General features: G+C 35.7%; 2 protein-coding genes and 1 long non-coding RNA gene across 3 annotated transcripts; 2 read left to right on the top strand and 1 right to left on the bottom strand.

Moving 5' to 3' along the window:
- LOC147476704 (uncharacterized) lies at positions 1-947 on the top strand. The gene is made up of 2 exons (XR_015209580.1): positions 1-40; positions 669-947. It is a non-coding gene; the product is annotated as an uncharacterized LOC147476704 (long non-coding RNA).
- Positions 948-9,813: 8,866 nt separating this feature from the next.
- LOC147476703 (uncharacterized) lies at positions 9,814-11,998 on the bottom strand. The gene is made up of 2 exons (XM_086581730.1): positions 11,385-11,998; positions 9,814-11,261 (listed from the first exon to the last, which is right to left on the bottom strand). The coding sequence occupies exons 1-2, from the start codon at positions 11,870-11,872 to the stop codon at positions 10,031-10,033; spliced, it is 1,719 nt and encodes a 572-aa protein (XP_086437856.1). The 5' UTR covers positions 11,873-11,998; the 3' UTR covers positions 9,814-10,030.
- Positions 11,999-15,693: 3,695 nt separating this feature from the next.
- LOC147476702 (uncharacterized) lies at positions 15,694-16,374 on the top strand. The gene has a single exon (XM_086585800.1). The coding sequence runs from the start codon at positions 15,694-15,696 to the stop codon at positions 16,372-16,374; it is 681 nt and encodes a 226-aa protein (XP_086441926.1).
- Positions 16,375-18,801: the final 2,427 nt, after the last annotated feature.

Below are 18,801 nucleotides of genomic sequence, written 5' to 3'. Positions count from 1 at the left end.
GAAGATGGTGTCCCAGCCAAGACCTCTACTCCAGTTCTAGGTAATTTGTTGGGATTTTTATGTTGGTGAGTGACTTTGTGATGAGTGACATTGTGATATATTTTTTTTTTTTTTTAGGGTTGTAGGTCATAGCTTGAGTAGATTATATTTGACAGAGACTTTGCACAATAACTGTTATATTAGTTACCAAAGAAAGTTAAGACATGGTGAAATTTCACGAATATTTTTATTCTTGGTCAATATTGATATATTTTTCATTTGTAAATTTCTAACATAGTTATACGCGTAGAATGCACAGTCTTTTACTTTTACATTTTTTTTCCTTGAGTCAATACATTTGAAAACATGCAAAGAAGAGATCCTGTTGTCGCTAACATAATGATGTCGAGGCTATGAAGATAAAGTTTCCAACTAAATTTAACAAGCCCGGCCATATTATATTGGGTATTTAGATTTTTTTAATTTTAAGCAGACACTTGGATATTAAGACTTAATACTTGCTTGCAGTTGTGCATCGTATTGTACCAAAGCATTTTTGTCCTCGCTTTTACATGTATTTGACGTTGCTAAGTCTTAGTCATTCTATACGTGCTAGGCATTAGTGGTTCCTTATGTCAATTATTATTATTTTTTTTTATTACATATATATATTTCTTAAAACTCTTCAGAGGATAACCTAAGGAAATACAACAATGCACCTGGCAATGGGAAAGTTGAACTGAGTAACCCCAAATGAAAGTTATGAAGGTTGTGGTGGCAAAGGTCAAGAAGACGAACCATAACACACCAGGGATTCAAATTTGAAGAATAGTTGGAGTGACCAAGCATGGTCATTATACTTATCGATTGTATTTCTTTAGTGATTATCTATATATTATTTTTACGTTATATTTTTTATTTCAAGTTGCTAATGCTATAGCCTAGAAGATTACAAGGTTTTTAATGCTTTTCTTGGAGTGTAAATTTCAATGCTACAATGGTATTTTCCCCATCTGAAAAGTGATTTGGACACAATGGCATGCTTGATGCCTCACCACATTAGTATTCCTTGCGGTTTTTATGACGTCAATTGCTATGATACCTTATTTGACAACCATTGTATAGATTTGCTGGCATAGTCATGGACCTAAAACATATTGTTGTCACACCGCACGACGTTTTCATTTCTATTATTGTAAATGTATATAATTATTTGATAAAAACGTTTAATATTCACGTTTATTGGTTTTCTTGATTAATTAAGTCCGAGGTCCACAGTCCGAATTCCGAAGTCCAAAGACCAAAGTCCCAAGTCCAAAGTCCGTATAGTCGTACATTTTAGTCAAGTTACCTTACTCACGTGGGTTTGGTAGGATAGGTCGAGTAAGGGATCGTCCAAACCTTAGGGCTCGGAAAAGGTTCACAACTGGAATTACCACTTTTGGTGAGTAGGATTTTAGGTTTTTTAATTGGTTTTAATTAAATTAACGGTAATGCAAATAATATAAATTACTACGGTGATTTTGATGTAGATAACCAAAGATAGAGAACAGGGAGAGAGTTAATCATACTCATGCAAGAATCATTTTTTCAACAGTTTATATTACCACATCACTACATCTCTAATTTGTCTCGTGTTTGGAGACGACGTCGAGTATTGATCCCTAGCGCATGCCCACATCTTTGAGTCGCATCGCACTAGCATAAGGAGTTGAACTAATATTTCATCTCTGGAATATCATTTCAGCTCCTGGCTCGATTCCACATCAACTGGACAAATTGGAGAACTGTCTGACACCATAGAGTGATGCCGAGACATTTTGGAATTCAGCGCCGACTGATTCATCGAGCATCGGCACTCCAAATTTGTACAGTCTTAGTCATTTTGGGACCGGATGTCTAATCTATGCCTAATTCATAAGTAGTGATTCTAGAATATTAAAGAGTCAATCCGATTCTCACACGAAGTAAAGATAACCTCTCTCCGAGGGGGATTAGCTCATGGTCATTGAATGAATAATAAAATTTCTTTGTATACATTAAGTAAATAAATCACGGGGGGGAATTACACTAGAAAAGAAATGATTATTAAGGGTAAAATGACTTACGATATTTAAAAGCTTCTTTGGAATGAAAATGACAGAGTTTAAAGTCTTTGGAATGAAACTCTGACGTTAAAAAGTAAAACTAATGTATCGCTAAAGCATGAAAATCTTTGAAGGAAAAATAATGAAGGCTACCCCCTATATATATAGGCGGGAGGCGGAGGCGGATTAATTGAGTTTTGGCCTTATGCTAATTGAGAGATTCAAAACTTTGAAATACAAAGTTTTGGTTTTACCTGCTTTAATTTAGCTCTGTCTATTTTTTTCTTTATAAGGTTTTGTCTTTATATGTTTTGGTTTAGATCTTTTAGCCTAATTCAATTCAAACATTGAATTGGTGCGTGTCTTTTCCTATTCGAGAGGTGGCACCAAATTAAGACCATCACTTGCCACTTGCCTATCTTGATTTCGTTATGCCTTTTGGGCCTTCTGAGTGGGTCCACTTAGTATGTCGATGGAAATGGCGATTTTGGCATTTTTACAACTTTTCGTCTTTGCGTAGAGTTTGTCATGCCATGGTATTTATGGCGGTTCACTAGCCAACGTCGGCGCATTTATCGATTTGAGCTTTGAAAAAAGTTTCTTTGCTTCTTTATATGTGGACCGTTCTACCTTTGGTTTTGTTCTTTTTGGAAACTTCCACAATTAGTCAGGTCCACAAAGTCCCAAAGCTCTAGTCGGGGCTCTGTTGGGCTTTTACAACTGAATTTGGGGTTGAGTGGGAAACTTCAAATATTCCGGTATTTCGTACCCGATGCATGTTTTATCATTATATTCATTTTAAATGCGGAAACCTGCAAAAGTACAAAAATATAATTATTACATGATTATTAAACACATAATCGACCAAAATGTTATGTCTCTCGGGGTTTAATATTACAGTTTTGGGTGCTTATCAGTGGTGCTTAATGTAGTTACAAGGGCTCCTAAGAAAGCAGAACTATAGTGAATGTTTTGACCATTTAAGGGACCGAGCAACAGATTTTTTGAACACACTGTTCACTAGGGTTGCTAATATACCACATAATAGCATTATTGATCAAACAAATGTTTACAAGAGTGCACATAAATGTAAACTGAGCATTTTTTCAATGTCGCAAGGTAGCTTTACTGCCTTAATATATAGTTCCTTTATAACGGAATTAAAAGAAGAAGTCTCTGCTGATTGTTTATATTATTTCATGGAATAAATCAGATTGTAGTTGTCGCATTTCCAAGACCAAATGTGGTGAAGATTTGTGTTGAAAAGCAGTTTAAAAAAATGGGAAAAGAGGTATCTACAGAAGCAATAATTGAAATGTTAGGTATTCATCAACCATAGACATCTTTTCAATTAGTGTAGTAATTGCCTATTGTGATGTCTCTAATTTTAGATGATTCCTAATTGTTGTATGAACGTATACTATTGAGATAGATACTACTGAGAATTATTTCACAATGATATCGATTGTGCTTATTTAAATTAATACTATTTTTTTGTTAATTTTTTTCCTTCATTTTTTGGTAACGATCAATTTTATGGTTCCTTATTAACCAAACTTATTTTGCCTAGACCAAATTGTTGATTTTTTGTACTTTGTTTCTGCTATATATTTGTAATGTAATTATATAATATAGGAAAACTGTTGTGTTCGGTTATCAATTTTCAATAAGAAGTGGACTGATGGGCGATTTGATACACATTACAAAACTAATTAACAAGCAGTCTATCAAGGTTATTGAATGTTCATTGTATCACATGTTATATTTTCTTCCTATCACCTGTTTTGTTTGCCAACTGATTATACCTATAGTTTTGATTGCGAACATGAAGGTTTTATTGGTCTAATAATTGTGTCTATTTGGCACTACCACCTATTTGACACAGAAAGAATGGTAAGCAGAGGAAATTCTATTTTGAATTTCAGTAAGACATCCACTTGGATTTCTTTGAGAACCAAAGAATATATTTTAGAGTTGGATTGTATAAAGTTTGTGGTTAGTAGGAGGTGTTTTGTATGCAACTCACATATTAGTTGTTTAATAGAATTGTTGGACACAGGAAAAACAATGACAATGATTTTCACATAAAGGATTGCACCAGCACTATTTTTTAAAAAAAATCTTTTTATTACTAATCAGTATGTGGAGTACCCATTTTGGATGGTTTAGAATGTCCTTGACTATTTCTCTGATCCCTTGGTTGAAGTTTGTTTATCAACCAGTGATTGATCATGTACTATATTCTGCCATAATTTGAAGTTTTTTTTTTTTTTTTTTTAACATGCTTTTGACAGCCACTACAAGCCCAAATAGAGAGGACTAATTTCATGGCCGGTCTGCTAAAATTTTGCTAGGAATTTGGACTTGCTCAGGCTAGGAACATCGTTTAGATTACCTATACCAATATTATAAATTGCAACAGTGAATAATTTGATTTTTATTTTCCTCTGATTTCAATGGTTGTTCATCTTTTGGAAATATGAAATGCTTTACAATGAGATTTTTAATTACTGTACATCTCTGTTACTGCTCACTTTTACTTTATAGATCTATTTACAGTAATTAACTTAACACAACACTTAAGAAATGCGTAACCTATTACATTTTTTTATGAAAAATATTCACATAGATTGGTGGTCGGTAAGAGCTGCAATGATGCTATTTGCTATTTTCTTTTCTTCAAGAATGGCTTGCATTACATTTGTTAGTTTTATTCAAACTGTTGTACCTTTCTGCAGGTCCATCTTAATGGAATGACAGTATCATACAGAGAAGACAATGTTAACCTTAAAGTGGTAAACTGGCATGGAAAAATGAATAGCTTCATATCCCTTCTCAGTACACCAAACCTAATCATATTTTGATGGACTTCATTCGAATGGGTCAAATGAAGAGAGCAAGACATGGTTTTATCATCTAATAGTATATTAGTGGTACAATGATTCTTCATTGTTTTGTTTGGTAGGTTTCTTTGCTTTAATATGTGCTACAAAGTTCTATGCTAATTTAGATTATGTTTTCCAGAGTCCTAAAGTTTTGAATGAATGAGTTGTTGTAGTGGTCGTCGTCCCAATTCAGAGAGATAAAGGGTGTTCATTGACGACTTTCACTTTATCAACCCACAAACCATAATGTTTAACTAAGTACGCAAGGAAGGCAATAACCAATCTTGGACATCTTAACAAAATTCCCCATTCAAGTGAGTTGGGAATAAACGTAATTTTTTTATTAATTGCAAAAAAACTTAGCTCTGAATGCACGGGCCCTTGGGCATTGATATAATTGTGAATAGTTTTCTACTATTGATGACATTCCCGTTCTCCCTCTGCGGTATTAATTTGTCAAGTTCATTGATTTTTACTTCTCCCACAATTTCATGTTAAATGTATTTGTTAATGTGTCTACTTTTTTAATTGGAACAATTTTATTTTATTTTTCATTTGGAAGGTCATTTATTCTCACCATTTCATAATGGTTTTTTCAGAGGTCTTACATTCATTTATATCAACAATGTTACTGCATCACATATATCACATAATAGACGATAAAGAAGAAGGTTACAGCTGCGAGTGTATGAAGGTGAATATGAGTACTTTCTCTCATATCTTTGATATGTTATTTGCTTCTTTAGTTATCTGCCTATGTCTTGATGCTATCCCATTAATTGAAAACATGCAGTTTAATATCTTTTATAATAAAGCAATAAAACAATATATATATATATATATATATATATATATATATATATATAGAGAGAGAGAGAGAGAGAGAGAGAGTAATGGTGGACGCCAAGTGAAAATGTTCACATAGAAATGATAAGAAAACAATACACTACGTATTCACTCTCTACATAGTCTCTGAAAGACGACAGGAAATATACTCACTGAAAATAGCCTCCCAAGATCACCTTCATATCACACCACTCCAAGATGATTATCTTGATAAGTTTGTTGGATTTAACCTACATTTTATTTTTTTCTTTGTTGATAGTTCATATACATACAGTTGGGCATATATGTTTTATATGTGATTCAGTAGTGTATGCAAACTGGCAATACGTCCATAAGGTAACATTTTCATCTGTATATGCTTCATGCAGGTAAGTGGGACTGAGGGAGTTCATCGCTTGCAGGTGGCTGGCCTATAAATCGACATGCTAGAAACTTAGAAAGTCGGTAGGATGGATAGTAGGACATCGTAAAGATGTCTCGCAATAGATTTATGAAGAAATTATATATATATATATATATATATATATATATATATATATATATATATATATATATATATATATATATATATATATATATATATATATTTGTTCACTCACATATGTTTTTATTTTCAAGTAGTGTATAAGCAATATCGTCCATAAGGTAAAATCTATTACATTGTTGAGGGAGTTCATCGCTTGGTGTGTGGTGGCCTTTTTAGGATGGATAGTAGGACATCGTAAAGAAGTCTCTTAATAGAATGAAGAAAGTATATATATATATATATTCTCACAATTTGTTATCTTGGCTAAAATCTATTACACAATTTTTTTTTCAAGCTAATATTTTAAATGTTGGTTCATTTTTTGTTAAATAAATTCTTACATTCATTCCACTGCGAAATATTATCATATGAATGCAGACTAGCTCATCAACCGTGACAAGTAACTTAAAATGTCGTTAGTAAATTTATTCCCTCCATTAATTTCCAAGATTAAGATATTGCATATGATGCATAGTAGCTTATCAACTGTGACAAATAACTTAAAATGTTAAGTAAAATGGAATGCTTCATATCATTCATCAACATGACAATATCATCTATCATGTTGGTAATTTTAAGTATGTTCAAGCAAAGGAAAATAGACAATAATGCTCATTATTAAGGAAAGATTCATTCCCTTCCAAATAATGACTTTGCGGACAAAGGATAATTTTATTCACATTTTTATTTTCGATAATTGGTTTAATTTACTGTATGAATTTTAATATAGTTTTGAAATAAAATTTTTAATACATAATAATAAAATGAAAAAAATAATTATATAAAAGCAGTCTCCGTTTATTGAATGGGTCCAAAAATCTAGTAATATATTAAAGTAAGAATGATGTGTCATAGTGAAATAGAAATAACAACAAAACTGAGGCACTGTACTTTCTTAAGTTTAAAAATTAATTAAGTTTTCAGTAAAGTATGGTCAAGTATTTATACAGCGATACGATCATACGAAGTACTGCAAAATTACAATTTCCACCAAGCATGTGTGCAAGCAAGACTTTAATATTACATCGCGTGCGCGTGTTTTCCAATTTAGTGCGCGTGTTTTCCAATTTAATTGTCTCTCTTCCCTTGCTAGATTGTGATAAAACAACGTCAGACTTTTTGTGATGCGTAACTACCAAGTATGCATTTTACAAATTGAAAGACGAAAGCTCTTTTCAAAGCAAATATGGCCCCTCAGATTTAAGGACCAGCGCACCGATGAAAAGATACACGAACTTTTTAAGGGCAAAACTTAAGAAAGCTGGCACCATCGACTGATATTTGGGGAGAAATGGAGAAATGAGCCCCAGCAATTTTCTTGGGTCATTTTCCTCTTTATAAGCTTGGACCCCAATGTGGTCCTCTTTATCGTTGGAGGCTTGGAGATTAATCAACTCTCCAAACTGATGGCACCCCTACACAAGACAAAACTCTTGCTTTTGGATGGTAGATTGGTACCTGCAAATCTTGAAAATGTTGCTCCCAATCCCAGAAAGGATTGATGTGTTGAGAAATAAAGCAATGGGGCCTAACCGTAAAGTTGGGTCATTTTTTGATTTTTTTCTGATCATGATTATGGGCTACGGACCAGCATGTGGTCCATCACGTTATTGGCTCCATTCTGTTCTTGGAGGTTTATCAAAATATCAACCCTGCAACCATGAGTTTCTGTGAACTTGTAACTGGCCTACCTCCAAGTTAGGCATATCGATAATAATTACAAGATGTGCATCCCATGAAGTTTGATGATGGTCATGATGCTAAAGAAATTGATAATTGGATTTTATTATTGTAAATAGAATGATTATATCAATCCCTTAAATGGGTTTATATAGATAGCAGTAAACCTAATAAGAAAACTAAAATAACAAGATCATAATCAAATCAACTTATGATCTCCACTATTCTATAATGTCCTAATCTACCATTCTAGAATAATAATATATTCTCATATCTTCCATTCTCCAATAGACACATCACTCATCTTGTTTGCTGCAGGTACTGAAAGTCTGAAACGACTTCCTCTGAATGAATTGTAAGAACACCTTTGTTGGATGTGCTAGGCCCCTAGGCACCACACTCGTCCGTGGGACAAACCAAGCTTGATCACCCAAAAAAGTCTGGCAAAACTCAAACGCAACCCATGACCTCAGGGATGGATATAAAATAAACACCAAACAGTTGAGCTAGTAGGGATAACCACCAAAAACCCTTGTTGAGAAATCTAATTATTAGTCGGGACTTGGTAGTGGATCATTAGCGTATTGGTGTATTTAGGGCAGCAAGCACGAATATACCGCCTATACAACCAAGTTATTGCAATTATCTTCAATCTATCTACAAGCAAAGCTGCGTTCTTCCGATAGGGAGGCCTAACACAGTCTTCAATTCGTCCATCCATCCTCTCCTTATCTCTTCTCCCCTGAACTGCAAATACAGTCGAGCTACATACATTAGGGAAACCCAAGAACCCTTGTTGAGAAATCTAAAAATACTTTAGGGCTTGGTAGTGGGTCATCATAGTATGTTAAGATCGCAAACCCAACAGACGGGCATGGTTAAGTAGTCAAAGCAACTTCATCAAGAAGCTTAGAATTAGAAGAACCAACAGCTGCCCGGCAAGAAGATAAAATTTAGTTTCATTTGAATTATGGTTCAAATCCCCAATCCAAGGGCTCTCTTGCTTCTGAGTTCTAAGGCTCTACTATGCGACCAAGTTATTGCTATTATATATTTTCTATATATCTACAAGCATAGCTGCGTTCGACTGACAGGGAGGCTTAAGACAGTCGTCGTCCATCTGTCGTCTTCTTCTTCCAATCTCTTTAGTTCCTCCCCCTCTGTTCTCCTCCCTGGTACTGCAAATACAACTGAGCTGTACACGTACTAGAGATAAACCCAAGATCGCTTGTTGAGAAATCTAATAATAGGTTGGGACTTGGTAGTGGATCATCATCGTCTTGGTGTATTCAGGACAGGTAGCAAGCACAACTATACAACCAAGTTCTATCATCTTCTCTTTGTCTACAAGCATAGCTGAGTTCTTCTGACAGGGAGGCACAGCACAGTCTTCGTCCATCTGTCCTATTTTCTTCCTTCTTTCGTTTTTAGTCCTCCTCCCCCCCCCTCTTCTCCTGCAAATACAGTGCGCACGGAGTGTTCACCAATCAAAGGGAACAAATTTTAAAGGGTGAACAAACATCCCTTCATCAATAAGTTAATTGCGAACTCGATATTGAAGTGAGTGATTTCGTGTAAGGTGGAAAATAAATGGTAAAACATATATGTATGTATCTAAGTTTCTTTTTCTTATCTTCCTCGTGATACAGTATGATGCATTAACCTAGTACTCCACTAGATTCTAAACCACAATAAAAATTAAAATAAACGACGGGAACATATTGAACACAAATATTACTCTTAGAAGGAATCACAAAAATGGAAATCAATCATGGTAAATACATTGCAATTCCAGCAAAAAACAAAGAAATACATTAAGCAATAGGCATTTATTTGGATTATTAATTATAGCAACTAAAGATGAATTTACAAACAGTTCAAAACACATTAAAGCCAACTAAAATGAATTAAAATCTGCACATAAGAACATAAACGAATTTAACACTACAGCTAAAAAAAAGGGTTCACCTTACGGCACAAACCTGAAACTTCACTAAATATATCCCAGCATTTCAGCTCAGCTACAACTAACAGCCAATCTCAGGCTGATCAAGCTTATTCTTCTTCCAAAAACAAACTTCAGGAGCCAACTTAGCTGAATTCCTATTCGGCTCAGACTTACAACGTTTCAACACCAATGGCTCATAAGCCCCAGCTTTCACTAACTTCTGCTCAATAATTGCTGGTTCCACTTTAGAAAATGAAGATCTAGCTGCTTGAAACTGCTTATTTTGTTTCTGCTTATTCTGCTTTTGTAACTGCTTATTATTCTGTTTCTTCATCGACTCATCTCCACCGTTAGATTTGATGACTTTCTTCTCCGGTTGACGGTATCTGATGAAATCTGTACTACATACCCATGTCTCTTTTGATACTTCCATTGATAATTTTGGTTCACACATCATAAGCAATAAGCATTCTGGTAATAATGAGGATGTTTCTGTTTCTGATGATGACTCTTTCTCTTCATCTTGACCATTTATTTCTTCTTCTTCTGTTGACTTTTCAACTCTCTCTTCCAAAACTGCTTCTTCTTCTTCTTCTTCTTCTTCCTCTTCTTCTTCTTCTTGTGGTTCTGGTTCTAAGTAAATTGTTGTTGAAGAAGAAAAACTCACTCTTCTCTCTTCTTTCTTCTCTTCAAACTCTTTCATTTCTTCTACCTTCTCCTCTTCTTCTTTAAGAGATTCTTGTGAAGACTCATTCATCAAAATGTCTTCTTTTTGCAGCATTTCTTCTTCTAGCATTTCAACTTGTTTAGTTTTTTCTTCTAACTCCAACTTCACTTCACTATCTTCATTCTTTTCTTCTTTTTCTTCAACAAGAAGTAATTTTTCTCCATTAACATTACTTTCAATTTCTATCTCTTCTTCTTCTTCCTCTCTTGTTTCTTGGCTGCCATTGTGTTGAGTAGCTGGAGATTCCCAAAACCTATTAGCAAGAGAAGACATTCTAAAAGGAGCAGATCTACTTCTCATTAACAAAAGTGCATTCTTTGGTGGAACACAAATACTCTCTCTTCCTTCTTCCACTTCTTCTTTAACTTCTTCCTCAATTTCCACCTTCTCTTCTGCAATCTCCATTTCAATCTCCCTAATCACTTCCTTCTTCTCTTCTTCTCTACAAACTGATTGAATCTCGCGATCTTTCCCCTTTTCTTCACTTTCTTCCATAGCAAACAACCATCTAGCAAACACAGCTCCACAAGAACTCGAAGACGAACTTCTTCCCCTTCCCTTTCCTTTTCCCCTTCTCTTCTCACTAGTACACAAACACGACGAAGAAGAAGAAGAACGACCACCACCACCACAAGGAGTAAAACAATTAAATTCAGAACCAAAACCTCTTAAAGTTTCACAAATCGACAAAGGAAGATGTACCCACCTTTGATTTCTATGTGGTAAACATTCTTGTTGTTGTGAATGATGAATTCCATCTTGGGCTTGTTCGTTTTTACGAAAGCTAACTTCACCTTTTCTCAATGACCTGTTTCTCAACTTCCTACCATGTTTTTTCTTCTTAGATTTCACTCTAACTTGACCAATGCAAGTAACTTTAGGTGAAGAAGGTTCTGCAGTTTCAAAAGAAGATCCTTTTTTCTTACTTCCACTAGGAAACATTGGTGATGCTTGTCCACCACCTTTCATACTTCCATTACTTCTTAATCTTCTACTTAATGAAGATGAAAGTGATATACTTGGCTGTTGTTCTCTATTACGACCTGGTGATAATATTGACTTTGAAGATGATATCTTCATTGATGATGATGATGATGATCTTAATGAAAAACAATGAAAAAACTCACTTGCTCTACTTCTTCTTCTTCTTCTACTACTACTACTACTACTCATACTTCTATTTGTTTCCACCATTTTCTCCTCCCATTACCCACAAGAAAAAAATGCTAAAGAAAATGTCCTTTCCTTCTTTTCACTGATTGTTGTTGCAGTGTTTAACTGTTTACAGATGCAGAGTGGAGGAAGGAACAAGGTAACTTGTTCTCAATCTTTGCTATATTCTTATCTCCTCATAAATGATACACCGATGTCTAGATTCCTACACGTGGTTGTTACTTGTTCAGTGGCACACGTGGCGGATTTAGGATATGGATTCTTTCTTGTAATTACGAAACTATCCTTGTCGTAGTTACTGTTTTGTGAGTTACGAGGTAACTTATCTGGCGATCTACTGTTAATATGATCTGTAGTTCTTAGATGTACTGTGATCCCATGCATATGGTCCAATCAATCAGTCAAGTAAGGAAATCTGATTATTTAAAATATTTTAATTTATATGTGATTTTTTTTTTTTTTATAGTTGTAGATAAAGTATATATAGATGTGCCATGTGTCACAAGTGGGAATTTTAGGTATATTAAATAAGTGAAAGTAATTATGTTGTGGTCCTATGTGACCATGTGATCAGTACCCTTCACAGTCTTTATCGAAGTTATGGTGAAAACATTTTTATGAAACTGAAGTACTGAAAACTAGCGTGAAAGTTTCGTTATTAAACAGTCAAAATGGGAGCAACAAGCGTTGATACACACATGTGTGTGCCCAGAGTTTTGCAGTATTGGGCAATTTGGTCCTATGCATTCGGATGTCATGCTCCTAAGCGCCATCCTAGATTTCTAGCAGTCTATTTTACATAAACTCATTTTTGTGTTAATTCAAAATCATAGCCTTAATTCAATTCTCAAAAATGTGTTAATTGCGAATTTGTTAATTGTGTTAATTAGGGAATTCTCAAAAATTGTGTTAATTGCGAATTTGGGCAATTTGGTCCTATGCATTGGGATTTGTCATTTTTGCTAGCGTAATGTTATCAATGTGTGGTTCATAACTTCATATTGCGGTAAATTGGAAAATATCAAATTGCTATTTTGGTCTATCATGTGCTCATGAGTCATGACACAGATAGGGAAAAATGGTTCAAAGCTGTGAATATATACTCAAAGTCTCAAATATCGACTAGGTTCTAACAGTTGGTCATAACAAATGGTCACCTTCTCTCAAAACCCTAATTTCTCAAATCCCTAATTTCTTAAATCCCTAATTTATCTTTTCTCAATTCTCAATTCTTAAATCCATAATCCTATTTTCAATTCTCAAAATCACATCCAAATTTCAATTCGCAATATCATAGCCTTAATTCAAAATCATAATTCACAAATCCCAAATTCTCAATTATCAATATCATAGGCCAAATTCATGAATCCATTTTTCAATCTCTTTTTTATCAAACCGAATTTCCAAAATACATTCTACATTCAATACACAATATCAGTCTAACTATGAGTTAGCAATTCGCACCTTTCTAATCCTAGGCAGTTTAAGCATACTTTCTTTATTTATCCTTCACAAGCCCATGATCAATAATAGCCCAACTTCCTATATGTCCTTATATTCCTGATAAAATCCTACAATGTAAACATTGTTAGTTTAGGAAATAACGCATATCATTGGCTGTTATACACTCTTATCTCGATTGCATTGATGTGGCTATGGATTAATGCTCGTGCTCTCTCTCTCAACCATATCAGTTTCTGCATGTTGGTTCAGACATTTCTTATTGGGTGTTTATCACCTCTTCTCTAGGTTGGCTACCTGTGGCTATGGATTAATGCTCGTGCTCGTGCTCTCTCTCTCAAACATATCAGTTTCTGCATGTGGGTTTAGAACTTCCATTGGGGGTTGACTTCTTTTTAGAAACAGTGATTCTGTTCTTCTCTCAGCTCATATTTGACGTCTAATGCACGCCTTTTATATGGAGATTTTTTCCCTGCAGAGTTGGGTTTCAAATCTTTATAAACTTTAAACAGGATTTTGCTAAGTTTACTCGTTATGATGACTGCATTAATCTAGACTTTTTCTGTCTTAGTGAGGGTTACGAGATCAATGGGTAATGATGGTCTGAGTACAGAGGTAGCCATTTGGCGGATTAGTTTCATAAAAAGGAGATTATGGACTGATTATGGGGTTTTATGCAAACAGATGGACTTGTATGAATGGGTAAGCAATGAGGTGGCGTTGATACTTCTTGAATGTGGAGGGATTGTGGATGCATTTGGGCTGTATAAAAGGTTATTGGCAACTTACTGGTTCTTCACAATTCTTCAAATCGAGATTCTTCACTTCCTTCTTTACATGAGCCCTACCACACACAAGTTTCTGTCTTCCTCCAAGCACCCAAATTCTGTGGAACTTCTATCTGTGGAATTTGCCGCCAAGATGAAGATGCCTTATACAGATCCTCCAATGATAACCAGCTCTGAGAAAATGAAGAGTATATATGTAGGCCATAATAAGTCCACTCTGTTTGGTCGTGTTATGGATGGAAGGTTGAATATGACCACCATTAAATCAGCTCTTGAAAAAGCATGGTACCCTTTTAAGATTGAAGACATGGTTTTATACAAAGGTGAAATATATCAAATCAGGATGGAGTCTCGTGAACAGTGGTCGTGACTGGCTGGGGGCAGCCTTGGATTGTAGCTCAGCACATTTTTCAGATTATCCCATGGATGGACTTCTATGAAACCAAGGAGTTAAATTTCTCAAAGTTTTATGTTTGGATGCATTTACATAACTATCCTGAGGTATATTTGGACAAGGAGATTATTGAGGGAAACTTGGTGGAATCTGGTTATTTTGATATGTCGGATCTCAAATTTATGGAGTTGTATCCTAAGACTGAAACGCACCCTAGTTGTGTTCGAGTTAAAGTGGTATTGGATGTTCATGCACCAATTCCCCCTGGCTTTCTCATTCCGGAATCCATCAATGGAGTTGACTGGATATCTTTTGGTTTTGAGTACCTCCCAGTTTTCTGTTTTAAGTGTGGCTTCATTGGACATCATTTTGCCGCTTGTAATGTAACTGAAGATAGTCATGGGACTGAAGTTCGAGTTTCTCCAGGAGGACAAAGGTTTCAGTTTTACTCTTCCAAAACTCGCTATGTTCCAAAACCCTTTGGAAACCAAATTGTTTATGGCTTCTCCTTGCTGTTTACCACTGATCTAAACCAACCTTTTCTTCCGATGATCACAAATGTCGCTGACTCCTCGGTTAATTCAAAGCGCATCAACACAACTGCTGAACATTTAAAAGCTCCCATGATCATTGACATATCGTCACCTCAACTGCATGCACATGATGGCCCTAGCAATGAAACTGGATGGCAAATTCCACATGATCACTTACCTCTTGCAGTGGAAGCGCATATAACCCTCGACACTGGGTTTTTCAACTCAAATGGATTTCAATAATTTTCATCATTTGCATGAACTGGAATGTCCGCCTGGATTTGCTCAGATATCAACTGATCCTCAGAAGCTTCATTTCATTGATTTGGCTCAGCTACATAATCAGGCTGTTCATCAAGAGGATTACTCTTATAAAAGACAAGAGATATCGCAAGGGGTTGCAAGCAAGGATAAGATGAAACAAGATGGGGAGAATGTCAATGAACTGGTTGAAAGTTTCCTTGAGGAGGATCGAGAATCAAGAAGGAAAACTCCTATTCATGTATGTGAGGTGGAGGTTGAGCGCCCTAACATACTTCAGAAGAAGAATTCAGTGGGGAAAGGAAAAAAGCTTCAGTTGGTTAAGGGTTCTGGCCGTAAGCAGACCCCAAAGATTCCATGAGTCTACTAGCTTGGAACAGTCGAGGGAGTGGCCGACCTTCGATGATGGAGGAGCTGAAAAAACAAATCAAGGATGTCAGGCCTATCTTTATGTTTGTTATGGAAACTAAGTGTTCTGTAAATAAAGGAGTCAGTTTAATTAAAAGATTAGGGGATTTTGAGTCTTTTGTAGTTCCAAGCCGAGGGTTGTCTGGTGGTTTGTGGATCTTTTGGGATAAATCTGTGGTTGTTGAAGTTTTGATGTCCGACTCTTGGTTCATTCACTGTAAAATATCAGTAAAAGTGAATGGAGTACATGAAGGTTTCTTTTTGTCATGTGTCTATGGTAACTCTAAATCTTGTATTAGGAGATTACAGTGGCATGTTCTTACTATGTTTAAACCTACAAATAATGAATCATGGTTGCTCATGGGTGATTTTAATGAAATAACTTGTCCAGAAGAAAAATGTGGGGGAAAACCGTTTAATTATCCCAAAGTGAGGAATTTCTTGGATATGATGGATAATTGTGAGCTGTTTGATTTGGGTTTTGTGGGTAGTATTTACACCTGGACAAATAGACAGAATGGGAGGCATAGAATATGGGAACGAATTGATCGAATGATGGCAAATGAAGGTTGGCGTTCAAGATTCTCTGGCTGTAGAGTTCATCATGTGTTGGCCACCAGTTCTGATCATAAGTTTCTGATTCTAAAGTTGCTACAAGACAGGGTAACGGTTAGATGACCGTTCAGGTTTGAAATAATGTGGGTGCAACATGATGGCTGTCAGGAGCAGATAAGAGATGCTTTTCACAATGAAGTGCGAGGTTCTCCTTCTTTTGTCTTATGTAAGAAGCTGCAAAACTGTCAAGAAAATTTAAAATGGTGGAATAAGCATGTATTTGGTGAGGTGGAACATAAGTTGGACTGCGGTGTTTACAAACGGGCCGAAAGTGAGATTCAAAGTTTGATAGAGAATGATAATGACACGTAAGATTTATTCAGGTGGAGAATGAATTGATCTTTGGAACATAATGATATAATCGGGTACGTAAAGCAAATCATTGGGGGCAGAAAGCTTGTCTAGATTGGTTCCAATTTGGAGAACAGAATACAAGGTTCTACCATAATATGGTAAACTGTCGACGACAAAGGAATTATATACACTCAATTAGAGATAGAAATGGTGGCATCTTAACTGAAAGGAAACAGATAGGTGATAGGCTCAGTGAATTTTTTGAAGACACAATGACTACTTCGGATCCTGATCTTATGTCACAGATTTTCAATGTTCAAGCCCCATCTCTTGAGGAAGATGAAAAATCCAACTTGTTAAAAGGAGTGAATACTGATGAAATAGTCACTGCTCTGAAGCATATGAAGCCTTTTAAATCTCCAGGACCGGATGGATATCAGGCATTTTTTTTCCAGCATTTCTGGAATTTGGTGGGGGATCAAGTAAGTGCGACAGTAAAGTATTTTTTCCTTTCGGGCTCTTTCTCCCTGCAGCTAAATCATTCCTTCATTGCTTTAATTCCAAAAATCATGAATCCTTCACTCCCAGAACATTTTCGGCCAATCAGTTTGACAAATGTCGTTTACAAAATCATTTCTAAGATTATTGTCAATCGATTGAGACCTATTCTGCAAAGAATTATTGGTCCATTTCAGACTGCCTTCTTACCCAAGAGAAGTATTCATGACAATGTTTTGCTTGCAAATGAATTTTATCATAAGATAAAGGGCATGGGAATAGAAAAGCTAAATATTTTGCTCAAGATTGATTGATGCGTAAAGCTTATGATAAAATTGAATGGAGTTTTTCGAGGGTGATGCTAACCAAGTTTGAGTTTCTAGTGGATTTGGATTAACAAGATAATGTTTTGTGTTCGAATGTTTCTTACTCGTGTTACTAAATGGTCTTTGCACATGGTTTTTTAAGCCATCTAGAGGACTAAGGCAGGGTGATCCCCTTCGCCCCTACCTTTTTATTTTATGTTGAGCTCTTGTCTTTGAATTTCTTGAAAATGAATAGAGAAGGGCTTATACATGGTTGCAAATTGGGGAGATTTTCTCGGCCGGTGTCTCACTTAATGTATCGATGATCTTTTAGTCCCGGGTAAGTGTGGATTTGAGGAGCAGCATCATTTGAACAATCTGCTAACGGAGTATTGTAAAGTTTCAGGTCAGACTATCAATAGAACCAAGTCGCAAATAATTCATCACCCCAAATTGCATAGAAGGTTCGTTTACTTTTTGAGAAAAAGTTTCATGATGTCGTCTATACGTCTCCGCCAATGTACTTGGGAGTACCAAATTTAACGAGGAAGGGTAGAGTTCACAGGTTTAGTCCTCTTCTGGAAAGATTTCAAAGGAAACTGGCCGGATGGAAAGCTAATTGTTTATCTAAGGCAGGCCGACTCACTCTAGTAAATTATGTTTTATCTTCGCTGCCTACTCATATGATGTCCTGTACAATTTTACCTGCACAGATACTGGATCGAATGGAGATTATCAGAAGATCTTTTTTATGGGGCCATACACCAGAGACAAGGAAACTACATTATTTCCGTGGAAGTTAGCATGTATGTCAAAAGAATAATGGAGGGCTGGGAATCAAGGAACTGCAGTTACAAAATTATGTTTTATTAGCAAAGAAAGGATGGGATCTTCTGAATCCAACATCATTATGGGCTCATCAAATGAAACAGAGGTACTTTCACAACTCCAGTTTCTTGAAGGCGGAAGTCAAATCTACTTCATCAGTTATGTGGAAGAGGATCTGTGACACACGAAAGATTATCAATGTTGGTTCTGTCTGGAAGCTGGGGAATGGTACTTCTATTAAGGCATGGGAGGAAAAATGGATTCCACATTCTGAGGAATTGCCTGAAATTACTCAGAAACCACTTGACTGTCCTTTTCATTTTGTTTCTGACTTCATTGACATGGATACTAATACATGGGATTGGGAGAGGTTAAATGAATTTTGGCCTGTATAATATGTGGAGAGAATTGTTTCCATACCTTTAACACCAAATGAGAAGGATACTTTGATCTAGAAATGGGAGGATAATGGCGAATACTCGGTGAAGTCTGCATATGATGGTTGCATTCAGTTGATTACAACAACAAATACTTTGGATCGGGATAACAATTTTTATAAACAGGT

The sequence above is a fragment of the Coptis chinensis genome, chromosome 9, assembly GCF_015680905.1.
Source record: "Coptis chinensis isolate HL-2020 chromosome 9, ASM1568090v1, whole genome shotgun sequence".
NCBI lineage: Eukaryota > Viridiplantae > Streptophyta > Magnoliopsida > Ranunculales > Ranunculaceae > Coptis > Coptis chinensis.
The sequence above is the reverse complement of the archived record's forward strand: the minus strand, read 5'-3'. Positions and strand labels throughout refer to the sequence as shown.

Bases quoted from the DNA above. Each gene is read 5' to 3' on its own strand.
- LOC147476703 (XM_086581730.1), bottom strand. From the start codon at position 11,872: ATGGTGGAAACAAATAGAAGTATGAGTAGTAGTAGTAGTAGTAGAAGA. The intron at 11,262-11,384 runs GTGGGTACATCT...TTTGTGTACTAG, and splicing joins TTACCACATAGAAATCAAAG to TGAGAAGAGAAGGGGAAAAG.
- LOC147476702 (XM_086585800.1), top strand. From the start codon at position 15,694: ATGGAGGAGCTGAAAAAACAAATCAAGGATGTCAGGCCTATCTTTATG.